Here is a 25,343-nt window from a genome sequence, read left to right on the forward strand (position 1 = left end):
AGGCTGATGACAGAGACGTCACCATAAAATTACTATTACTGAAATGAAAAGACAGCTTGCTTGCTCTTAAAAAGATAAGCTAAAAATAAAGAGAAATGTTTGTTAAGAGTGGATTTAACTAAGATACACAACAAAGGGAGAGAGATGAGATTAGTCTTATTTTTCCCAAACGGCTATGAAACAATGGGGTTTACCAATAATGCAATGGGCGGAAAGCGCAGCTAAACCCAGAATTGTTAAGCCCTAACCCTTTGTTTGATCTAAGCTATTTATCATTCACACTGAAAAGTAATCGGTCTCCAGTGCATCACTATTACTGACTATAGAGGCAACAATATGAGCAAGAATTGGGCCACAACATCTCCAAAACCACATTGGCATAACCTGCATGTTTTTGGATTCTGGGAGGAAACCAGAGTACCTCTCTGCAAGGCCTCAGGATCTAGCCGGCTGTGAGGCTACAGAAAAATATGTGAAATTCAGAGAAATATGTGCTTGTTGGAGCTACTTGATGACCAGTGCTAAACACCCTAACTGTCTCATGATATCAGCATAAAATTGAGTTTGTGGTAAAACCTTTTACAGTGCATGCATTATATTCTGGCTTTTACTGCGTGTGCTTTTTGGTTTGGGTTTCCAATTATATTTATTTGGGAACATACTGTGCATAAAATCTGAGACTATATCAAATATCAAAGATTTAAATGGTTTTAGACCATGTTTGGCCTAAAGTAAGTATTTTCTCAATCTAAAATGAAAGCAAAAAAACAATCATGAGTCCCCAGGCACCCTCTGCCAGCATATGTTATAATACATAATGCTGTTTTTTATTTCATGAAGAGTTTTGTTCCAAAATGCGATAAACGCCATAAAAAAATAGTTAACGCCAAAATCAGTATTGTATAAGTTCTTTATTTTATGCAAAATCCAATATCCGCCATGTTATTCTGTTATCTTTTCTCCCTTTTATTCCAAACCCCATCAAACCCCAGTCTTCCTTCTCTGCAGAATGCAATAAATCCACTTAACCAATCACAGTGCACTATTCCGAGCATTGTAAACAATAATGGCATGCTTTGAATACAAAGAATCCTAGTTTTCCTCATCTACTTTGTACTTTGTGATCAACAAAAAAACAAAAACAAAAAAATAATTTTGATGGCATTGATAAACCTGTAGTTTTCTGTAGCGGGGAAGAAAAATGCCGGCTGTTGCTTGTTCTCACACAACAGCATCAAGCTTCTGTCATGCTAACACATTGACCTCAGGGGATCTTATGAAAAACGTTCCATTATTTTACTCAAAGTCAACAAAAATCGAGCAGGACCAAAACATTTTACAGCTGATCGCTGTAAAAAAAAAATCAACGACGTCCCAAGGATGACAGCAGCAATGACAGTGTTCTTAATATGACAAAGTAAGTGTTTTGATTAATGCCATTAATGTTAAAACATTTTTATTCAGTGTTTGCCACTAGTCAACTAAATGAATATAACATAACAAAGATGAATGCACATTTATATATTGATTCAATAGATTTATAGCATTTTGAAAAATGAATCATTGGCTTTATTTAAATATTGTCAGTTTTTATAATAAATCTTTGAAAATCTAATTATGGATTTGAGTTTTTATTGCTATTATAATCTAAAGATGCTATGTGAAAGTTTATAATGGAAAATAGTGTTTTTCATCTCGTCACTTTCTTGGTATAGAAAACACATTTTTACCCAAATTAGTTCAAATGGATTTATTGCATTTTGGAACCAAACTCTTCACATATTAATGTTTTTGTTTTATAAAACCACGTGTTTACTTGGTTTTTATACTTTATTTTGAACCAATTATTATTGCATCACAATTATTATTTATAATTTAAAAGTTATTGCTTAATTTGGTCTATTTTTAATACCAAAAAATATCAAATTACTTCATTATCAATTACCAAAATAATTGTTAGGGACAAAATTATGTGATATATCAGATTCCCTTTCATATATTTTATTATACAGGATTTCTTTAAAGGTAAAAAATCTCATCTCGTGAACCCAATTTAGTATCTCGTCTCGTGGACTAAGAGTCTCGTCACACCCCTAAGTGATACAGCAAAATCATTAGATTCAACTACACACGTGACACAAAAAAAACATTTAACATCGTGTAGATGGAGGTTACCTAAAACAAACTCTGTTTTTTCGCAGAGGTGACATCCGGTTTGTCCACAGCAGGCAGCAGCTGTCAAAGAGAGCTTCTTGTGGTGAACTTTGACGTGGAGCCAGAGTGCGTGGATGGAGAGCTAAGGGCAGCACTTCAGTGGATCGCTGCATCCGAGCTTGGCGTACCAGCCCTCTATTTTAAAAAGACTCAGGAGCACAATCTCACTAAGGTAAAGGTACATGGAGGTCAGATGTCCGTTATAATAACATAATCAGAATATGACTTTCAAGATTTCACTACATGAAATGCATTCATTGATTAGGTCGTATTTGTTTATCAGTTCAACAGAGTGGTGCAGTTGGCCGATCAGAAAGCATGGCGTGTCGGGGATCTGTTCAGTGCCGTGGCTCAGTTCTGTCAACTCCACCAGGAGCTGGAGCACAGAGGGCGGACTGTACCGAGCCTGTTTGACTGGATATTGAAAACCAAGCGCTAGGGCGCCCACACATCCACTGCACAGATCAAACTTTGGAGACGCCACATAACCGTCCTGTGCTAGCACAAGTATGTTGTCTGGAACCATTGTGAAAACCATCCTATTTAAGGTCCCTTAACAGGGTGCACAACACCGAACCCTTTAACTCCCAAAATAGTGCTAGACTGTGTGGTTCACCCTTAGATCCAAAAACATAATTTTTCCAGCGCTCAGCCTAAGCATGTAAGCTGCTCTAAAACTCCACGTATCACAGGTTAGATTGGTTTACACAATGCCAGCAGGCATGGCTCTCAATCCCAAGATCCTTAGCACGAGACTCGCTCAGTACCGAATCTTTAGTTCACACTTAGCAGTAACATGTTAACTTGCTATCTCGAAGCACCAGCACATCCCACATTCTACCCTTTGATATGCTCATTAACATTCACTGCTTACACCCACTACAAACCTTTATTAATATACCTGCACATCCTGTCACTCCTTGTATACGTCTTTGCTAGATCACAGGAATTTTGGGATATAGTGTAGAAATAAATGCCTTGTCCATACCTATTAATGTGCTGTAAATGGCACATTGCATATCAAATAGATTGTGGTTCAAGGATATTTCCCTTTAAATTGCGCATGTTCTTATGTCTTCAAGTGCACGGACAATTAGATCCAACCGCTCTGGTTAGAGGAACATGGATTAATCCAACCAATCAGCCTTGACGTTTTGTAGCCTGCAGATTTTTACCATACGACAAACCCCTTACAAATGCACAAAGTTACTTTTTATTAAGAAAAATTATATGGAAGCTTTTAAAGATATTTAAATGTTTGTATATGAAGATCCCATTTCAAGCAAACCACATAAGACGTTAATTTATTGTTTACATCAGCCAACACATTCAGGTGTTTTATTGTATCTCTCTGAATTCTGTGTTAAGTTCTGTGACTACTGTTATTTAAGAGATTTTATTTTTGCTAGACGTAAATAGTTTAGACTGTATGCTATTGCACACGACTGCAAAAGGATACTTTGGTTTTTTGGTTTTATAATGGCAAAGACAGGACCACAAGTAAAAGGCTCACCCGACTACAGTAAAGGTTGAGAGTGTATAGAATATGTTTGAGGTACGATACAATACAGTTTTGTCACGTAAAAGTTGACTTGTAAACGTGAAATCTGCTGCGTTACGGTTCTTTCCGCATAGTGACATTGTAGTAACGTAAGTGTTTTGATATTGTTGAAAGCACACAAACTATCTGGTCTGTCACAGTGTATCTGAATGTATTTATCTTTTCAAAATAAAATTTGTGTATGGTGTTTTGGATGTCAATAGAATTTTATTTGGAAAAGGCACATTTGAATATGCAAATAAAAGAATGCAATGCATGAAAATGTAAATGTGCATAAACATTGACCCAGCGCCATTTAAAAATGCACTTGTATGCTAAAGAGGGGTGTTAAATGAACACAAAAAAATATAAAAGGATAAATACGAAAAAATCATTTTCAGTCACTCTACAGTCAAAACTGTGTTGATAGTCATGCAGTTAAAATGGACGTCAGTGGGGCAACCATACAGTGACTGCTCCATTAACTTCCATTGTAAGTGCATTTCTCTACATGCATTGTTTTTCCAAACTGAGGGACGAGTCAATATTTTCCTGCACGTTTCTGCAAAAAGACTGTGGTATCTTACTATAGATTTCAAAAGTGAATCCTGTAGGAATACTGTAATATTCCAATACATCCACAGCAGAGTTAGTCCCACACTTCCTTGGATTGCATCTCAGTGCCAAATCCTGCAGGTGTTATCTTTACTACCTGCAGAAAGAGCGAAAACCGGATTTAAAATGGCTGGCATATGATCGCATGTTCTGTGTGTGAATGTTTTTGTGGGTTTTTTGAATGTGTAGTAATTGCCTGTAATGATGGTGTCCCCCTCGTAGTTGAAAGCACATGAGAAGATCTCATCACAATGTCCCTCCAGCACCTGCAAACACGCTCCTGTGCTCACGCACCACAAACGTACGGTCTTATCCATGCTCGCTGTCAAAACGCGCGTCCCCTGCGGATTAAAACAAACCTATGGCCAGAACGAGAGAGAGAAAGAAACAAAAAACGAATTATATTTCAGCCTTTTTTTGTGATAATTTGTTGGGATAGTCCTTCATAAACAATTACTTTTCGTTGTGCTTGTGGGAGGGAACTTCTTATTTTAAGATTTTGCAAGCGGGAGGCAAGGGATGGTTTAAGCGCATGAACGGACAGAAAAGACAGCTGAACTGAATTTGACCTGTATTGATGTGACAGGCGAAGCGTGCGCGTGTATGTGTGCGGTTGAGTTATCACCGTTACGCAGGAAATGGAAATATTCTGATGTCAGTGGTGACGGTTTGAAGGGAGGGTGGAGAGGACAGGATATTATGGCAAGATGGTTTAAGGATAAATCTGGAGATAAAGATATACTGTATTAGTGAAGGAGAAGATACATGGAAAGAGCAAAGGCATGTTGAAAGAGTTAAAGACACTGATGATTCTGAGACAAAGATAATATAATAAAATTAACAAAACTGAAAAAGGGATTTTTATTTAGTGACTTGCTAAGATGGAGTAATAAACTAAGTAAACATTTTGCATGTGTGTGTGTGTGTGTGTGTGTGTTCCATACCTTGGATATCTCTTCTTTATGGCCCTCTAATTTACATAAACATTGAAATGTTTTGGCATTATACACTCTTGATGTACCTGCACACAAACATATCTCATATAAAGGCAAGGCCTTTTTAGTATTCCAAAATAACAAAAACACATTTTTATTTAGTCAAAATATTTTCTCGCTCGCTTTGGATTAAAGTGTCCGCTAAATCAAAAAGTACATAAATGTCATTTCAAAATTCAAATGCAATCTATTTTTATTTTTATTGTTAATTATAATGAAGTATATTTGCCATTACTGCATTTTCCAATTTTTCTATGGAACTGTGTTATATACAAGATAAATTTGGATGGAAATGTGAGACGTGTTTGTGTGTCTCACCATCAGCAGAGGCTGTTGCTATCAACTGTCCAGTGAAGTTAAAGCACACATCCAATATCTCATCATTATGACCTAACAAAGTTGATAGACACTGACCACTGTCCACATCCCATACCTAAACACACACAAAGCACAATTCAAAAATGAATAATTCAAGCCTCACATTTACATAAACACAGCATATATTACTGTCTATCAGACACAAACAATATAAAAACATGGTTGCTTCTTTAATGTGTGATATGCATGCAAACATCTCACTTCTATCTAACCACAGAAACACAACAAGCACTCAGAATCTTAAACTGTTTAAAAATCTTGAGGATTTCTCTCAATAGTTTTAAGAAACATCAGTATTAAGAATTATTATGAGCCATAAACTTTTAGGAAAAGATAGTCAGAGGGAGAGAAAAACTGTACATCGCAAACCATGAACATTAAAGGGATAAAATCATGAGGAACTATTTTATATAAAAGAGTTAATGTACCATATAAAGTATTGTACTTCCTGAACTCAAAACACAGCGCCAAGGCCATTTTTTGGAACTAAGCTCAAATTACACACTTCATCATGTTTTTCCTTTCATTTAGAACAAGGTTGTCCAAAAAGTTGTTATATACCCATAGACTGTAAAAAATATGGACATACGTACTACCGGCACATCCGGGAACTTGACTGTAAATTTTGTCACCGCCCCTTTTTGGGGGAAAACAAACTAGACATCTCATAGACTTTCATACAAAATAGCGGAACAAAGCAACGTTCGTGCACAGCCGGCAGGCGTAAATAACTTAAGAAATCAAATTTGTGTAACAGCGCTATCCAGTAATTGCTGGAAATATCGCTAAGCTAGTTAGTTGTATGGCTGGACAGAAAAGTGCACTCAGTACTCTAAATATAAAGACATAATGGGCCCTATTTTAACGATCTGAAACGCAAGTGCGAAGCGCAACGCACAAGTGAGTTTGTGGGCGGATCTTGGGCGCTGTTGCTATTTTCCCGGCGTGAGAAATAACTCTTGCACCGGGCGCAAATCAATAAGGGGTTGGTCTGAAGTAGGTTCATTATTCATAGGTGTGGTTTGGGCGTAACGTCAAATAAACCAATCAGAACGCTATCCAACATTCCTTTTAAACGCAAGTGCGCAAGTTCCATGGCGGGTTGCTATTATTATGACGGATTTACCAGGCGCACGCCAGGAGCGGTTCACAGCCGAGGAGACCCACGTTCTTGTAAGAGCAGTCAAAGACAGAGAAGTTGTTTTGTATGGGGATGGGAGAAACCCGCCCAAATCAGCGTAGGTTAAACAGGCGTGAGAGGAAATAGCCACAGTCTCATCAGCTGGCATATCGTTGCGCCAAGCGCTACAATGATGTCAGGAGACGGCGGAATCCCAAGCTTGCCAGCATAAATCGGGCACGCCGTGTAACGGGAGGTGGATCTGCCTCTACACAGACGCCAGCAGAGGACATCGCTGCGTCCCCCCTCACCGCTGAAAGGGTTTGGGGGCTTTGAAATCAGACCCAAGAAACGCAAGCAAGGTCCAACCCCAAAGTACTCTTACAAATCAAGTTCATATACATTAAGGTTTCTTATGAAAACATTTTAATTATTATTTACATAAAATAAACGTAATACAGCCACACAAAAACTTATGAAAATATTTTAATCGTTATTTGCATGAGAATTTTTTAACGCAGCCACACAATAAATAAAAACTATCACCACAATGTTCACCACTATGATTCCCCTTATCTCGTGTATTAATATTTTTTAGTGTAACAATTTATGATTTGCAAAAATAACTGTTGCATCTGTGTAGATTAGATGCAAAATGCGCGTTGTGCACGCTATACATTATGGTCAAGCATGCGCCCTTAAAATAGCATAATGAACAACGCGCAACGCGCCACTGACTTTAAACTTTTTTTTCTGGTCAGTGGCGCAATTGTTTTTTGAAACTGCAAAATAGCATCAGGGATGGTTTGCGCCGGAACACGACTCTTTTTTTGTGCTGAACCGCCCAGGGAGCGCAAGTTCATTCACTAGTTTGCCGACGTGCGTTTGTGGAGGGAAAAACCCGCTGTGCGCCGGTGCAAAATACAAATGATACATGCGTCACTGACAAAGTCAATTGCGCTGGGTGCAAGATAGGGCCCAATATATAAATACGAAGTAACTTTCAAATACGAAGTAAAATCATTCACTGTCTTCCCTGTTGACTCGATGAGGTACGAGTAAATGTCCGGGTAAGACACCTCTGGCCTATGGGAAGCGTTGTTACACAAATTTGACGCTGTGAGAATGAAAGGGACATGTTTTTATATTGACCAAATTAAATATGTTATTGTATCTTTCGCGCTCTCTGGCAGGCATGGTGGACAGATAATTACTCAACATGTTTAATCTGAGTGATTTCTTAAGTTATTTACGCCTGCCCGGTTTTGTACGACCTTGCTTTTTTCCGCTTTTTTGTATGGAAGTCAATGGTACGTCTAGCCTGTTTTCCCCCAAAAGGGGGCGTGAACCTGTTCAGAAACATGACGTTGCGCCGGTTGTGGGTATAGTGTCAGTGACGTCACCCATAGGTGTGTGAAGAGCTTTTTTGAAGCCAATAGTAGGTAGTGCCTGCCGTCGCCATCTTGGCCACACCTCACTCGCGGATAATTGAAAATGGGAGCACTCATCTATATAAATGACTGGATTGCTCATGACGTCACAATTGTGAACCCAGCGCGCCGCCATATTGGCATGCCCCAAACATTCTATTAAAGGTAGGGTAACACATTTTGAAAAATGCTAACGGCAGCCGCCTAGCAATGAAATCCCGATCCCACCCTCAAGTCAAATCGCCATCCAAAGTCACGCCTCTTTCCAAACACATGAACACGCACAGATCAGACGGTCACGTCTCATGTCTCATTCACCAGTGAGAAAACTTTGCAGTACAAAGTCGAATAACACTTCCAAAATAACCAACATAAACAACTGGTTTACATCAGAATTAGTTTAAGCACACGTTCGATTGTGTAGACGTAGTAACTATATCGTTATGCTAATCCGTAAACGAACACAAATTTCATAAGCAACACAACGTTTCATCAAAGTATAATATCTGAATCCATCTAAATACAAACATATCGCATACCTACCTTACCAAAATAAACAGTGCAACGACCCTTTCAGACCCTTTGCCTCCTGTAGCTGTTTGCATCTCGTGGTAAAGCAGTAAAGTTACAGATGTTAATTTGGGTTTTTGCTCTTGCTGATCCAGGCAGTTTTTGCTGTTGTTGTTATAAAAGATGCATTTAGTTTTGTTGCTCCTGTGTAGGTTGTCAATTCAGCAGAAAAGTTTGCTGTTCTCGCTGTTTACAGACAGAGCGCACGTGAACGTGCCGATGACGTATGGTATCTGCGTGGACTCGCTGCGCGGTGGGAATTCAAATTACGCTTACGTATGAGGGACATAAAAGGAAACGTCCGTTCGGACCGAAATCTATGATTTGTTGAACATTTTTTGGTCCTACGCCTTTCACAGATGACATACATTTTTACAAATACATTTAAACAACTTAACACAGTGAATGCTATCAGAATGTGAGGAGACTTTTAACCAGCATAACTAAAAATGTTTCAGGATCAAATCTGTTACCCTACCTTTAAATCAATGGACTTTAATGATAACACATCACTTTACGAATCTCCGTTTTTATATCTGAAGTCTCCCTGTACATTATAACAACGCAAACGTCCTAAGCATGTACATAGTTGGGCTATGCCTGCTGGTTGGGCGTATCAAGATGGCCGCTCGAACTCTGCGCTGACTTCACCTCACGATGTTACGTTAAACGTTCTATGCGCAATCCAGTCATTTATATAGATCAGTGGTAAAGAGGCAGGACGTGGGTGAAGCTGAGGTGGCTGGTTGACAAAAAAACACGCCCGCCTACCTCAATTCTAGTGACAGCAGTGTCAGTTTACCTGTCACTCAAGTGGCCACGCCCTTAATAATGCAGAACATTAAGGCTTAATATAATTTAAACGAATGAGTTACAAAAATGTACCCCCCTTTACAGTTGTCATGAAGGGCAAAATTAGCTATCAATAAGCTACCAAAATCTCATCAATTAAGAGAACACACTTCCCTGCCAATGACAAGGTTTTATGGCAAAAAGGAAAACATGGATTCAAAAACTCTGTGTATGTATTGATCATCAATCTGAATCTGGGGGCGTATTACAGAAACTTTCTATCTTAGGTCTTAACTTAAGATATTATGTGTTCAATTAAGATGTTTTACAAATTCATATTACAGAAGCAAATCTTAAGTTAATGTAGGATTCTCACCTTATCTCACCAAATCTTAACTCAAAATTTAGGATTTAGGAAATCCGAAATCGCCTAATCATGTTCGGCTATCAACTCTCAGGTCTGTTACCAAGCAACCAGCAATATGTGAGCTGCTGCTACAGTAAACAAAAGAATTGTCCCTTTTATTTCAATGGGGCAGAAAAATTATACATTTTATTAAATTCATTGTAATCACAGTTGCTGCACTTTGTTAAAAAAAATGTAATGTCATTCTTCTGCAGCTCTATCATAATGTTTCAGCCAGCTTTTAATTAAAGTTAGGACACCTGTGAGGTTATCCTAAAGTTAAGATCGTTTTTATGATGCTTTGTCAAGTTAGGATGCTTCTGTAATACCACTTCATTCTGTAATAGCTTTTGTCTTAAATGAGGTCCTAACTGAAATATCCATGGTTACCAAACAGTTAAGATAAGATTTTAAAGTTAAGATTTTTTTGTAATACGCCCCCTGATCTCTAACAATAGTTGTTTACAAAAATAAAATTATCTCAGCCTTTTACTCAAAAATGACACCTTTATAATCATGAAATTACACGTGCTATGAACATGAAGGAGATTTTATGCACATTAACGACAACTTTCATTAAGTGTCATTCGCTCAATTATGTCATTTTTAATGCAAAGATGACATTGTTTGAGATGTCTTTGTTATGACAACTTGAAATAAACCAATACATCATAACTTTTCATAAATCTTTTAGGCATCATAAATTAGGCACCACCACTGAAAATGCTTGGTCTCCCATTTTTTACACATTAACCGTGGAACATCAAGAAGCATCCTTTTGGCGACCTCAATGATCTAACCTGAGTATGGACATGTAGCATGTAGTCATTAAGTGTTAATAAACAGACGCGTCAAAAGATTACATTTAACTTTATGTATCTGCACTATACATAAAAAACGAACTAAACTTGTTTTTCCTCACACAGAGGGTTCTGAAATTTTCTGACATAGAAGAAAAAACTAACAAAAAAATATAATTCATTTAATTAACATTAAAGTAACGTTTTTGCAGCGAGATGGACCAAACGCTGCATGGCTTAACCCACTATTGTACTGTTTTCATTTTATTTGAGGTGAATCTGTCTTATGCAATAACATATAATTTTATCAGTTTTAATTATTATTATTATTATTGGATGATTGATTTTATTTCTCTAACACCTGGAGGAAACAAATAAGCTGTTATAAACTATTTGAGTATTAACACTTAATGACATTTTAATGACAAGTTTCACTGGTATCTCTGGTAAAAAGTGGTCAGACACAAGTATAATGGCCTGATGACAGCCAATGTCAAAACCAACCACATGACAGTTTACTGTAATGTTAACCCATAAGGTAGGTTGTTTCTTAATATTGATAATTTATCTGCTATGTAATGTTTATGACAGATTTATGACAAGTTATGATGTATTGGTTTATGTCAAGTTGTCATAACAAAGACATCCGAGAAATGTGATTTTACATTAAAAATGCATCAAAAATAATTGAGCGAATGACACTTAATGACATTTTTCATAAACGTGCATAAAATCTCCTTCATGTTCATGAAACGTGTCATGTCATGATCATGAATGTGCCATGTCAGTCTTATGAACACCCCTTCAAGTAAAGTGTTACTGAAAATTTTCTTGAAGACATTACACTTTTGTGAAAATCATAATAAAAAATGCTGCCGCTGGCTGACAACTTTTAATTAAAACACCGCAGGTGGGGAAAGAGTTAAAAATTACATTTTAAATAACACTATAAGATCAAATAAAACTATGATTTGGCTCCTTTAAGAGAAATAAAGTGAATGTGTACGTGACCTTGCAGGTTTTGTCCAGAGAGGCGGTGACAATGAGGGAACAATCCCAGTTAAACTGTACACAGCTGATCTCTCCACGATGACCTGCAAGAACATAAACCTTCCTGGGAAAGAAGAAAACAAAAAAAGCAACCGTGATGATAAAGACAACACCTGTACATCTCATGACTAAACAAAAAACCCAAAATCTTCATATTTTTACTTTAAACACTCCATGATGATAATCTTGTTAAATTGATTATCGGGTGTTCATTTTCTCTTTATGGGCATTTCAAAACATTTAAATGGTTTTAACCATAAATCATTAACAGTATTTTTTTTTTAAAGACTTTAGAATTTTTTTTTTTTGTGTGTTTTTCATGATTCAATTTATCTCTTATAAGTGAGTGAACTTTTATCCCATTAAGCAATGCAGATTAGGTAACCACATTATAAAACCCTACAATAGGAAGACTGACCTGCCAGAGGGAACATCCCACAGAATGGCTGTGTGGTCAAAAGATCCTGTGACCAACTGATCGCCCGTTGTGTTAAAGGACAGAGAGATAACCTCAGCAAAATGACCCTAAAAATATTCAGAGAGAAGAAACTGATAGATAGGCAGACTTTTTCACTTTAATCCAAAAAAATACTTTATTAATTTTCCTCGATTCATCACTAAGATTTCACAGAATTGTTCATAATTTAGATTCAAGGAGAAATAATTGAAGAAGTAAGAGGGGTAATTACTCAACGCAAGTGCACACATAGCACTGCTCTGTCATGTGCTGTGGAGAGGAATACCTCCTAACTCTTCATCACCCCCAGTACACATGCTCCTCAGATCTCCTCATCTATACGCTCTCAGCTCTATGATGCAGTTCATCTATGCGTGAACATTACAGTACTTTTCAGCCAAACAAAGTGGAACCCATTGCCATGGGACTTAATGGCTGATTTTTTGCCTAAACGGGACTAATGAACGATTTAATGATGAATGTAATAATAAACACTCCCATGAGTGAGTTTTTCACTGGATCACTGGAGATCAATGAGAATAAAGATCATTTAAAATTCCCTTGAGGGTGAATGATGAAAGAAGGCAGGATGGGAGGGAAGTGTAGGATGAGATGTGATACACATGAAATAACAGAACAGAAAAACAAAAACGCAAGATGATGGAATTAAAAGTAGACACATACTGCCAATGTGGACGCTTCTTCACCACTTTCAACATTCCATAATTTGGCTGTGGTGTCCATGCTGCCTGTAGCAACCAGGGTACTCTGAGGGTTAAAGGCCAAGCATACCTGATGAAGAAATCAGACAGAGCATCTGTAGATTAAGTAAATCTGCTGTTAAATTTCAGGTACATTTAAACATTGCAACATAAACAAGTGATGATGAGTCTGCATTTTAAAGTGAACACACGCACCCAGTGTTGTGGGCAGCTCCCAGGGAGCAATGGGGGACAGGTGCCTTGCTCAAGAGCACCGCAGTCGAAACCTGCCATTACTCCAACCGACAACTCTCTGGTTACAAGCCTGCCTTTTCTAACCATTAGGCCACAACACATTTTGCCCACCACAGTGACAGGTGTACTATTGTACCAGCCATGTTCATATTTATATTGATATATAAAATAACTCTGTATATGAGACTGAATAAACCTTTTTAAGTGGACCATGACAGAACCAAGCTCTCTTTGCACTGACACTGCCTCTGGTCTTGAAAGTGGAGCGGATCTAGTTTTGGTTCATTTTAGTTAACTTCTGGAATCCAATTGATGTTATCCCTAAAGGTGTTATGTCTATTTATAACAGCAATACCTCGCCAAACATCAAACCACACACATATCGGCAACGTTTATCTGTTCTTTAAAATCAAATGCTAGTTTAATGCAATAGCATTTCCTGTCAAATGTCAATCTGATCAACCAACAGTGTGGCTGGCAGATTTGCAGAATTACCTGCCATGGCTAGTGGTGGGTGTTCATTTCAAACCATGTATGCAGCGATTTAAGGCAATGACTCCAAGATGGGAAATGTGGTTGGTGTGCCTCCAAAAACAGGATTGGAAAATGCTGATTTAAGGAATAGTTGGGCCAAAAATGTTCTGAATGTGCAGTTATCATTAACTTGTCCTTATGTGTCGGTACACTATGTTTTAAGTCTCCTGCATTTACGTTTACATTACATTTAGGCATTTAGCAGACGTTTTTATCCAAAGCAACTCACAAAGATAAGGAAACAATAAAGCCATATGTCATAGGGACGTTTCATTGGATATGATCTGGATCCATGCATTCGCCTGTAAGCAGACATATTGGATATTCCCATGTCAAAACATGTTGTGCAACTTTGAAAATGTGACGCTGGCGAATGACGTCAACTCAGGTGGACACCACCCGCAATCACATGGATCACGATGGCTCCACTTAGTGGTGAAGTTTTATGTTTTGTTACAGAAATAAAGCTCTACAATGTTGTATAATCATTTTGTCTGTGTCCATAAAACATTTTACTTCCTCTGTGGTTTAAGCTGTGTCCACCTTAAATTGTTTTGCCAAGTGTTTAGTGTAAATGCTGATATCGGATACAAGTCGCTTTTAAAAGATAATGTAGGTGGGTCATTAAACAATCGGAATTGGGCATCAAGATTTGCCGTGTAAATCCAGCCTAATGGTTTCAAAATACTTGGAATGTACCACACATTACATGGACAACTTTTATGACTTTACTGCTTTACTTTATTACTTAATTAAACTTTTTGGTCATTTTTACAACCTGACAGGCCCAAACCTCATTTACTTTCATTTTGTAGAAAAAGCTGCCAGTAGGCTACTATCTGCTTTTGTCTTCCACTAAATTATTCTTCTAACTGCCAATAGAAAACAACAACAAAAGTCATGCTGGTTAATAAGCAATAGGTAAGGGGTTGCCAGACATACGATTTCAGCCACGTGCCCTCTAAATGTGTAGAAGCACTTTCCTGTTTCAGCACTCCACAATTTGCAGGTCTTGTCAAAAGAGCCAGTGGCAACCTTGTCTCTGAGAGTAAGAAAGAGAAAGAACAAAAAAGGGGGGCAGAGAAAAAAAGCAAAGATCTCCTGTTATGACTCAAAGTGACAAATGATCTGATTGTAATAACAACACGAGTCACCCTTCAGTGTTGAAACCCTGCAGAGAAACAAGAGGAATGAGACAGACAGGTAACCGGGAGGCCTTTTCTCTGCTGCAAAGTGAAAAAACTGAGAGAAAAATGAAGGGAAAGTGGGAAAGCCATTCAGAACGATTTAGGGTGAGTTTGATGGCGTGATTAAATGAGAGCGGTGCTATTACCCGTAAGGATTGTTGAATGCGATGGCATATACAACGTTCTTGTGACCCTCCAAAGTGTGCAGTTCTTCTCCAGATGCCGTGTCCCATATTTTACATGTCCTATCATAGCTTCCGGTTATAAAACTGCAAACAGATGGAGAGTAAAGAAGAATTATAGGCCACTGTGGGGGGGTTAGGCCTGTGTGAGCACTGCTGATAACCTTACCACGATCCTGATTTATTGAAGGCTACATTCGTCAGGGGTAAGATGTGAGCCTGAAGTGCCTGTAGAGGAAGACAAACACTTGGGGGTGGTGATGCACTTAAGCACATTGATTCATTTTAAATCTATAAGCTTGACTGTGTAATTTCCATCTGTAGGCAGCATGCCTTTGATATACAACGTCAATGAAAACCCTCTGCTGCCACCTAGTGCTTAATATTAAAATCTTACTATCAAAAACATTTGATTTGGACATTCAGTACGAAGTGCTGGGCAGCAAGAACCTAGCCAAAAACGTCATCAAAAACAATGAAAACAACACAATATAGGATGAAACTGGTTTATTTTGTAATTCTATTTACATTCTTATAACTCTGCTTGTGCCATCTTTTTTTAAAATATTTGTAATAGCAGTGGTTTTCATATTTTGCCTAATTCGGTGACATACTGTGACTTATTCAGCCAAATGATATATACTTTAATAAAACGTAGTGAATCATAACAACATGCTTGAGAATGATGAGTTAAATATTTTTGAGTAACCTACTCTGAAAAGGTAGAACTTGCGGTCATCCTTTTGGCCGATTTTGTCCTGTAGTTTTTGAATAAGGATTTTCACCTGCTCGACACATGATGAAGTGATAAGAGGCTCGGCAGCTCTAATGTCTGATAGTAACTCATTTACGTCAGTCCTAGAAGGCAAGACATATATATTAAACTCATTAAAGACAGTTCGCTCTATATTATAAATAATACTTTTTAATAATTAAATAATTACAAAAACTAGAATCGATCTATGAGGGATTAAGCTTTTTGAGTCTGTGGCGCCGAACCAACAGGCGGATGACATCATAGTTCCGCGAGAGCGAGTCGAGAAATCATACAGAGAAGCTGATATCAAATCGCTCTCGCAGTACTGTGATGTCATCTGCCTGTAGGTTCTTGCAGCGCTGCATGAAGTCGAACTTTCCTATAATCTTGTAATATTTTGATATCATGCTTACTCTGGAGTCAAATTTAACAGATCGATGGATTTCGTTCTTAACTGTCCCCCTTTCTCATAATCCAGGAATAACCCTGCAAAAGTGATAAAACATCATGAATTTGGATTATTTTCGTTGCAGAACGTTATCAACTTTGCCTCACTGAAAACAAATTGTAAGCGTTACGTTGCACAAAACCAGACACACGCATAGAAATAATTTGTATAAGATAAATATATGTCATACAATATAAAACTTTTACATTTGTAAATTACCTGGTGGGTAATATCGTATGTGCAGCCGTTTAAGTCTCATCATGCCACTGACTGAAGACTATCAACACACCGTTACCATGGTGAAGAGGCACGTGGATATCGCGCACGCGCAGATATTCCGCTTTAAGGCGCATGTGGCAGACTCATTTTGAATTTACAGCAAGATATACATCAGTATGTGTGTTTCCTTTGGAATCAAACCCATAACCTTTGTGATGATATCACAGTGCCCTACGTTGAGCTACAACAACAAAATGTTTTTTTTTTTAAGTGATGTAAGTAAGGACAAAATTAAGAAAATTTATTTATTGTAGCTAATTGATAACAATCTGGATTTATTAAACTATGCATTATTAAAATATTTGCAACACCCACACGCACACAAATCACCAACACGTGCATGCACACAGATCAAAGTCTCTGTCATAAATGTGTTTAATTGCCCGGCGTGAACAGCTAATTCTAGAAATGAGAAACTGGACTTACTTTATATCGCACAGCAAAGTAATGATTTAATACAACTTACAATTTAATACAAGAAACTAGGAAACAACAACAAAACCAGAAGAAGAGAGACACTGGTGAATGAAGAATGAAGTGCTGGGGGAACATGAGGAGGTCAGACTGGGTCTTCCCCACTGCCATACTCTCTCTTTACGGTTTCTTTGCTAACTGCAGACCGGCAGAGCCATTTCTTACACCTTACTTGGTGGGACCCAAAAACATCTCAGAGGAAGTGGTGAGAAGTGCATTGTTTTATTTAAAGTATTTTGTGTTGTTTTCAGTACAAATATCTAAAAATATTATTTTATATTACTATTTTCCTGATGAGCAAAATGACCTAAGAAAATAAGTCACATTTTTAGACAAATAATATACAATTTCACTTATTTAACTAAGTGAATTTGTCTTTACAACAAACAAAAAAATATATAAAAATCTGCTAATGGGGTACGACATTTTTTCACAATTTAGGTGTTCAAGAAAAAAGTTTAAGCACAAATTTACTTAAATTTTACATTTCTTGTCTAAAAACTAGTCTTATTTTCTTAGATCATTCTAATCATCAAGAAAATGCATCTTAATTTTTTACATATTTGTACTGAAAACAAGACAAAAAAAGAAAAGTCATTTTATAGTTGACTCAGAGAACCGCCATTTGAAAACATAAAGATCACAGTAGCCAACAGAAGTTCCCAGTTGAGTTTTGATTGACTTTGTAAGGTTAATATTTTACAATTTAGATTGTTGAAAACACATTTCCCTAAACAAATCAGTTGAGTGTTACAATAGTACCCATGGGGGACATGTTATAATGTTATCTGTTATTAAATATTCATAGTCTGAGACTAAATCAAAATTCAACATAATAATGGTTGGCGTTGCATTGATCACTTCAATGTTTCATGTTACACTTGCCTTAAAGTATTTTGCCAGTCTTATCTTAATGTCTGTTATCTGTTAAGGAATTAACCTCTTGTGGTGCAAGTATACTGATTTCAAACCAACCTGCAGGTGTTAGTTAACAAGAAACAATCTTCTTTTTTATCCAGGTAACAAACTACTTGTTTCCCATTTGGACATACTCATATCTTTCCCTTCTTTGTCCAGTATTCCTATTAACAGACTTCCTGAGATATAAACCTATAATAATAACTCAAGGTCTCTTTCTAGTCATAAATTACACAATTCTTTGCTTTGCTCAAAATGTGACCACCATGACCTACCTGCAGTTCAACTTTGCAATGGTCACCTCTACTGAGGTTGGCTACTTTTCATATATCTATAGCGTCATACCTCCCGAACGCTACCAACAAGCCACGGGATACGTCCGTAGTGCTATGCTGATCGGCTATACGTTCGGAGCCACATTAGGGCAGCTGCTAATATCATTAGCCGATACAAGCTACTTTCATGTTAACACAATCACTTTAGGTCTAATGGGGGTGGCTTTTCTCATCTCTTTGGGCTTGCCAATGCCCCAGCATGGGATGTTTTTTAAAAATGGGACAGGGGTGTCTGCGGACCCTTTGGAAGAGGCATGCGAGGGGAAAGATCTTAGAAAGGAGGCCAAAGGAAGATGCTGCACTTGGGGAAACGTTAAACATTCTGGAAAGCAAATGTGGGGCAGTCTTCGAGAATCCTACTCTTCGATAAAGATGCTGCAGTGGTCCCTCTGGTGGTCCCTGGCTACAGCTGGATACGGGCAGGTCTTCAACTATGTCCAGCTAATGTGGGACCACATCGAGCCTTCCAGTACATCATCTGTGTATAATGGTGGAGTGGAGGCAGTTTGCACACTTGTAGGTGAGGCATTTTGTGAAACAAGTTTAATGTACTGCGATGAGGGGTAAGAATCTGATGAGTAGACATCAAAACTCATACTTTTTCCTAAAACTACCAAAGGTGTGAATAAAACAGCTCATCTCTGTAGTAAAAGAAATGTACCTAGCAAAAGCAATCTTGGTTCTTCATTTCCATAGAGCAGAAATCCACCAATGGATTTTCTACTTTGTATGCAATTTGCATACAACTTTAGTAGCTCATTCAGTGTGTTTGAGAGAAAGCATTTTAAACGATTATAACAGGAGGGGTCTGGTTAGTAGACACTTTAATTATAGCAGAAGAGATGTCTATGTGAGATTTGATGTCTTGAAGAGAAAGAGAACAGTCAATGTGAATCAGAACTGAGAGACATGTGCAGAATACAAATAATACATTGTTGCCTACAATCATGCACTCTCTTTGTTCTCAGAATTGACATTCTCCTTCATGTTGAGTGAGTCATGTTGAGCTTTTTACTAACAGGTGCAGCTGCAGCCTTCTCGGTGGGCCATTTAAAAGTACAGTGGGGTGTGTGGGGCGAGCTCTCCCTGGGTGTATTCTCCGCTATAGGAGCAGGATGTGTCTTCCTAATGGGCCTCACCAACAATATTTGGCTGTGTTACGCTGGCTATGCTATCTTCAAAGCCTCGTACATGTTTCTCATCACAATTACAATGTAAGTGATGCGAGCACAAGTTTAATTAACAAGGATTTGATTCATAAAGCAGATCAATGTTGTGTTTAAATAAATTAACCTTACACATTATTATATAATTAATTACTTTTATGACTGTGTTTACACGTTGATTGACAAATACCAAATGTTGTATTGTTAGAAAAATGTTTTTTTATTATTTTAATCTTATTCCTGTAAGGTTTCAGATAGCAGTTAATCTCTCTATGGAATGTTACGCTTTAACCTTTGGCATAAACACTTTTGCTGCCCTTACTCTACAAACAATACTTACTGCTATTGTGGTGGACAATACAGTACTTGGACTGGGCATTGAAACACAGGTAAGATCTTACTGTTTTTTAAGAGAAACATATAAACTATAGGAAATGAACGTAGGCGTATACATTTGAGTTATTTGGATATATACATGTTTAAATAAACAAGGATCATTACACATCCATTCTTTCTTTTTTTTATTGCAGTTCCTTGTATATGGAGGTTACTACAGCTTGATCTCTGTCCTCTTCCTAATGCAAGGAGTGAACACCGTTTGTAAACGCTACTGTATGTCTGAAGCGAGACCAAATGACGATCGATCACCTCAGGAAAATATGGAAGACCAGTGTGTTACAGACTCAGACAATATCAAAGAGGATCCATGACACCATCACGACATATAAAGCATTCAGTACCATAATGTTGCAATGATATTACACTACACTGATAATACATCATAAGAAGTTGTATTATGTAATAAAAATAATTTATTCCAATAACGTATTTATAACGAAACAGAACGAGTAATATTAACCGCTTGTCATGCCACAAAATCAATAACAATGAGCTTAATCTTATGTACATATAATTAAACACGTAAACTTGATTACTTTCCTCACTGCTGTTACACAAATAAATAACAGACCACGGCTGTGAACTGTAATATGACACCGGAAGTTATTCAAGCGTGTCGATGTGAATAGCGGAAGTGATGTCAAGTCTGCAGTGTATAGTGGGAATTGCAGTAGAGTAACCCTTTGCTAAGGCACTGGCGTTATTTACATTTTTGCATACAGTCAAATTTTAGCTTTATGCAAATACGTGAAATTGTGAAGTTTTTGACTAAGCAAACCTTATTACAATTATGTTCCGTTGTGTACAGTTATGTAGCAAACAAAAACACAAATATTAGGCAATAACAAGTACTTGTATTTAAATAGATGACTATTTTATGAAAAAAGAAAAAACGTAATAAAGTTAAATATGTAACAATAAATTACTTTTGCTCTATCTCTTATTTTTTACTTGTTATATTTATTAATTGAATACAGTACATTGTTTCTTATAAACTTGTTTCATTTTTTTTTTTTTTTTTGGCCCTAACCCTCACTTTGTTTCACTTTGTATAATAATTACTAGTGTTTTAGAATGCACATCCGTGAACATTATTGAAATTGTGTATATACACATAATTACAGAAAACTCATATTATATTATATTATATACTTCTATTATATTATTTTTTCCATAAACAATGCTGTCAACATTTCTTATGTAAAACATCTGTTATTACTTACACTTTTATTTATTTCACAGGTAAATATAAAATGATAGAAAACAAATCAAATTAAAATTGTTTCTCGTGACTATTGTTTAATTTTATATTCTTTTAATCGCTGTTAAATATTGTATGCGTTCACTGCTTATTGTCAAAGGTCCAGCGCATCAGCAAAACTACATTTCCCACAATTCATCGCGTCGGAGTTGTGTAACTTTCGGAACGTCTTCCAGGAGAAACTCTGCGGCCCAGACCACTTGTCAGAAACATCAACCAAATCGAGTCTGAATGACACAAAATCACACGGAGTGGTCTATAATCGTCCGTAACGAGAAAATCGCCGATCGTAAACGTTCAGAGAGTGGCTTTACAAAAACACCAGGGTGGATTTGAGAACGCAAGATCGCGAGGGCCTATCCAATATGTCCTCTTCCTCGCAGGCATCTTCCAGGCGGCAATGGTGCTACCTCTGCGATCTGCCAAAGATGCCTTGGGCTATGATCTGGGACTTTAGCGAAGCGGTGTGCAGAGGATGTGTAAACTACGAGGGAGCGGACAGAATAGAGCTGCTCATTGACACAGCCCGACAGCTCAAGAGAACCCATGTGATGCAGGACGGCAGATCTCCGGGTCCACAGCCCGGTGCCAAACACGGTCCCGGCGGTAAGGAGGGTCCTATGGAGGCAGGCAGACCTCCCTCCGAGCGATATGAGAGAGGCAGGGGAGAGTATGTGTCCGCCCGGCTGCCCAACGGGCTGCCTAGATTGGAAGATGGTGGTCCGCCTGAAGTTAGCAGACAGAGTCCTAATGCCAGAAGGACTATGATGGGGGCTGCACCACCCAATTTAATGGCACAGGGGCTCATTGGAGCCCCACATGGCCTGCTGGCTGCAATGCCTGGTTTAAATGCAAGAGCTGGCAGTGCCCCCTTGACCATTTCTGCTCCTATGTTGAATGAGCTCAGTAAAAGGCAGGCCCTGGGCATGGGGATGAGCGTCGGTGTGGCACCATTTATAAACCCTGAGTTTGAGAAGGAGCTAAAAGAGAAACAGAGAAACGTTGAGGTGCTCAGCGAGCTTTCGGAAAGCGTGAGGAACCGTGCGGATGACTGGGCCGGACGCCCTAAAGGTGTCCGCGAAGCTTTGCACACCCTCTCTGGTTGCACCCCTTTTAACGTTCGTTTCAAAAAGGACCACGGTTTGGTGGGGAGAGTGTTTGCCTTCGATGCCAAGCTGGTGGTCGAATTTGAGCTGAAGGTGTTCATCGAATACCCGTGTGGATCTGGCAATGTGTTCTCCAGCGTGTTAGCTTTAGTCAAGCAGATGTTCCACGACTCTCAGAAAGATACCGGCAAGGTCATCAACTCGGGCTACAAATACGTGGAGTATGAGAAAAGGCACGGCACCGGTGACTGGCGTCTCCTCTCCGAGCTTTTCAGCGATGCAGTACGGGCTTTCAAAGATGTGCCGGCCCCGGACGCCCTTCCGCAACCGTATCTGGATGCCAACTGCTCCATGCTACCCACCGCTCTATGCCAAATAGGCCGACCCCCGCCGCCCAGAGCACGCAGACGTAAACCTTCGCCAGAGCCAGACGCCGCAGAGAGGATGGCCGCTGAGCACTGGCCTTTGGCTGCGTACCCCGGCATGGCAGCCCACATGCCCGCCACCTCACTTGCTGGTCCAGGACAGCCTTCTGCTCTCCAGGAGGGGATGGGAGCCCACAGTAGTGATCCGTCACCCATCACGGCACTCATGAGCGTCGCAGATAACGTTGGCACCCAGTCTCCAAAAGATCCCCCGGGCAGCAGTGGTGCTCATTCCAATGTAGGACGCCAGAACAGCACCAGTCCCTCACCTGGAGGTCAACGTCGTCAGGCATCACGCAACGGAGAACCCTCCGCCGGCAGCAGTATGGGAGGGCTGGCCACAACTGTCACCATGCCCCTCGCTAGCGGTGGTGACCAAGGTGCCGTTGCTAGTGGTGAAGCCTCAGGAGCCGGTGGTGGGGGTGGCGCTCCTCTATGCTGTACCATCTGTCATGAGCGTCTAGAAGACACACACTTCGTCCAATGTCCATCAGTTCCTGGGCACAAATTTTGTTTCCCCTGCACCCGGGACTTCATTCGCAGACAGGGCTCTGGGAGTGAAGTGTACTGCCCTAGCGGGGAGAAGTGCCCACTTGTGGGCTCCAATGTGCCATGGGCATTCATGCAAGGAGAGATCTCCACCATCCTGGCAGGAGATGTGAAGGTGAAGAAGGAAAGAGACCCATAACGGCTTACAGCAGGTTTGATACATGTATAATATGCATATAACAATTATAATGATATATAGTTTGTCCATATATATACTAAATAATGTTCAATTTTAATACATTTTAATAAAAGTTAATATTGTCTATTTCTTTCCTAACAGATGCAAACCTCAGAGGGAGCTTTGATCCTGAGCCCTAAAGATAGCAGACGTGACCGTGTGGCCCACAGCACTATAGAGATGAATGTTGTCGGACAGGTCCTCTTCCTATCAGATCGTACCCAAATCCCTCTTTCCCCTCCGCTGTTCTTTTACCAATTTTCTTTCTTTTCTGTTTTCCCTCCTTCTACTGAGACGAAAGAGCATACAACTATTTTTTCTCTTTAGAGATGACCATGTATTAAAAGCCCACTGCACTTACTTTAGTCAATTACATTTGTTGCCCCATATAGATGCATCTGCAGCACTTCCAGGTTCACGTAAAGTGTTGTATTTACAATGAATGGTATTCAAAAGCGCATTTTAAAAACCCAGCGTGGTGAACAGCTATTTTCCAGAATGTGTTATCACCTGACAGACGTAGATTGTACAGCGGGAAGCCTATTCGGAAAGGCAGCGTCCTTTACAATCACAAAAACTGTACCGGTTCCAAGCTACAGACTTATTCTTGTTTTCATGTTGTTGTCTATGCTGCATAAAACTGTTAAATAGTCCAGGATTATTACTAAGTGCTAAAAGCCCTTCCTTAAAAATTGCTTCTTGATCCAGCATGTACAATAGATACCTTTTATGTTTTTTTTTACTTTGTGTAGATTGTGCGAATGTATCCCTTTCAATGGTTATATAGATGTGCAATCTCTAGATTTGATACCGTATTGCTTTATGTACCACTAAGTCTTTGAATGAATAGAAAACCAAAGATAGACATGCTGAAATGTTGTATCATATGATGCTAAACATATATTTTTGTGGTAAACTGGTTTTGTGGCTTTCGTCAGATAACAAGGACATTATGGGGAATGTTTTACATTGGGAACTATATTTAAACCTATATGGGTGGACACAAAATAGATTTTTATTACAAGCAAGCAGATCACTATATTTTGTATTGTAACCCATTGGCGATGACTAGTTTAATATTATGAAAACAGAGCTACTAAGTATATGGTCCAGTTTTTTCATCTGTTTTACAAGTCAAAGGCATACATTATACCTTATGAAATAATTTTAATGTGAGCAACAAAAAAATAACTGACATATCCAACATTTATTAGAAATGTAGTCCTTATATGTTGTCTCCAGCGTATTTGGACCCTTAAGCCACACTTAAAATGTCTTTATTTCATCACACTAAATTAATATCAAATTTTGTTGCATCTCCAAACAAATCATTTTAAATGTTTTTATTAGTGGCTTAAGTGTTTTAATATTTTTGGGGGCCCTTGAGGTTTGGATCTTCATTTTGTTTTCATATGTCAGCTTTGTTTTATGACATTGAAAAATATGTATGACTAAATATAAATGCACAAATTACTGTTCTGTAAGACCTTTGTTTAATCGGCTTTTTATGTTACAGCTCAAATTGTATTTAAATTAAAAGATTGACTTTTCACAAACTCCTGGAGACCTGTTGCTGTTTTGTTTTTTTTAAAGGGACCCGTTCATTTTGTTATGATTAAAATACAAATGTAGCCAAAAGTCTGTTAACACAGTAAAAACATTGACCCTGATACTGGTTAGTTGCTAATACTACTTTAAAAAGGCTTAGACATAATTATTGTTTTGATATGCAAAGATATTCAACATAAACAAAGATTTATTTTTAGTAGGTTGCATTATTAACTGTAATATGTGGTTGTTTATAAACTTATTTTAAATAACA

At 38.4% G+C, this 25,343-nt stretch overlaps 3 protein-coding genes and 1 long non-coding RNA gene across 4 annotated transcripts; 3 read left to right on the forward strand and 1 right to left on the reverse strand.

The window, feature by feature from the left end:
- The first annotated feature begins 6 nt into the window (after positions 1–6).
- LOC141282560 (uncharacterized) lies at positions 7–3,962 on the forward strand. The gene is made up of 2 exons (XR_012337353.1): positions 7–2,386; positions 2,498–3,962. It is a non-coding gene; the product is annotated as an uncharacterized lncRNA (long non-coding RNA).
- A 52-nt stretch (positions 3,963–4,014) lies between these two features.
- Positions 4,015–16,789, reverse strand: daw1 (dynein assembly factor with WDR repeat domains 1). The gene is made up of 13 exons (XM_065282886.2): positions 16,651–16,789; positions 16,397–16,469; positions 15,940–16,084; positions 15,396–15,454; positions 15,191–15,313; positions 14,800–14,899; positions 13,052–13,159; positions 12,329–12,435; positions 11,872–11,974; positions 5,683–5,797; positions 5,314–5,390; positions 4,566–4,728; positions 4,015–4,466 (listed from the first exon to the last, which is right to left on the reverse strand). Exons 1-13 carry the CDS (start codon positions 16,691–16,693, stop codon positions 4,432–4,434), a joined length of 1,251 nt encoding a protein of 416 aa, XP_065138958.1. The 5' UTR covers positions 16,694–16,789; the 3' UTR covers positions 4,015–4,431.
- Positions 16,790–18,083: 1,294 nt separating this feature from the next.
- slc19a3b (solute carrier family 19 member 3b) lies at positions 18,084–20,943 on the forward strand. The gene is made up of 4 exons (XM_065260378.2): positions 18,084–18,957; positions 19,459–19,651; positions 19,851–19,992; positions 20,134–20,943. Exons 1-4 carry the CDS (start codon positions 18,369–18,371, stop codon positions 20,311–20,313), a joined length of 1,104 nt encoding a protein of 367 aa, XP_065116450.2. The 5' UTR covers positions 18,084–18,368; the 3' UTR covers positions 20,314–20,943.
- Positions 20,944–21,183: 240 nt separating this feature from the next.
- On the forward strand, positions 21,184–25,080 carry irf2bp1 (interferon regulatory factor 2 binding protein 1). The gene is made up of 2 exons (XM_065260382.2): positions 21,184–23,495; positions 23,624–25,080. The coding sequence occupies exon 1, from the start codon at positions 21,629–21,631 to the stop codon at positions 23,480–23,482; it is 1,854 nt and encodes a 617-aa protein (XP_065116454.1). The 5' UTR covers positions 21,184–21,628; the 3' UTR covers positions 23,483–23,495; positions 23,624–25,080.
- Positions 25,081–25,343: the final 263 nt, after the last annotated feature.

This window comes from Paramisgurnus dabryanus, chromosome 9 (assembly GCF_030506205.2).
Source record: "Paramisgurnus dabryanus chromosome 9, PD_genome_1.1, whole genome shotgun sequence".
Classification (NCBI taxonomy): Eukaryota; Metazoa; Chordata; class Actinopteri; order Cypriniformes; family Cobitidae; genus Paramisgurnus; species Paramisgurnus dabryanus.

Excerpts from the sequence above, each read along its gene's own strand:
- slc19a3b (XM_065260378.2), top strand. The coding sequence starts at position 18,369 with ATGACCTACCTGCAGTTCAACTTTGCAATGGTCACCTCTACTGAGGTT. Across the intron at positions 18,958-19,458 it reads GGCAGTTTGCACACTTGTAG|GTGCAGCTGCAGCCTTCTCG; the intron begins GTGAGGCATTTT and ends TTTTACTAACAG. Across the intron at positions 19,652-19,850 it reads TTTCTCATCACAATTACAAT|GTTTCAGATAGCAGTTAATC; the intron begins GTAAGTGATGCG and ends TATTCCTGTAAG.
- daw1 (XM_065282886.2), bottom strand. The coding sequence starts at position 16,693 with ATGATGAGACTTAAACGGCTGCACATACGATATTACCCACCAG. Across the intron at positions 13,160-14,799 it reads GAGGGCACGTGGCTGAAATC|GTATGCTTGGCCTTTAACCC; the intron begins GTATGTCTGGCA and ends TTTCTTCATCAG. Across the intron at positions 11,975-12,328 it reads TGGGATGTTCCCTCTGGCAG|GAAGGTTTATGTTCTTGCAG; the intron begins GTCAGTCTTCCT and ends CTTCTTTCCCAG.
- irf2bp1 (XM_065260382.2), top strand. The coding sequence starts at position 21,629 with ATGTCCTCTTCCTCGCAGGCATCTTCCAGGCGGCAATGGTGCTACCTC.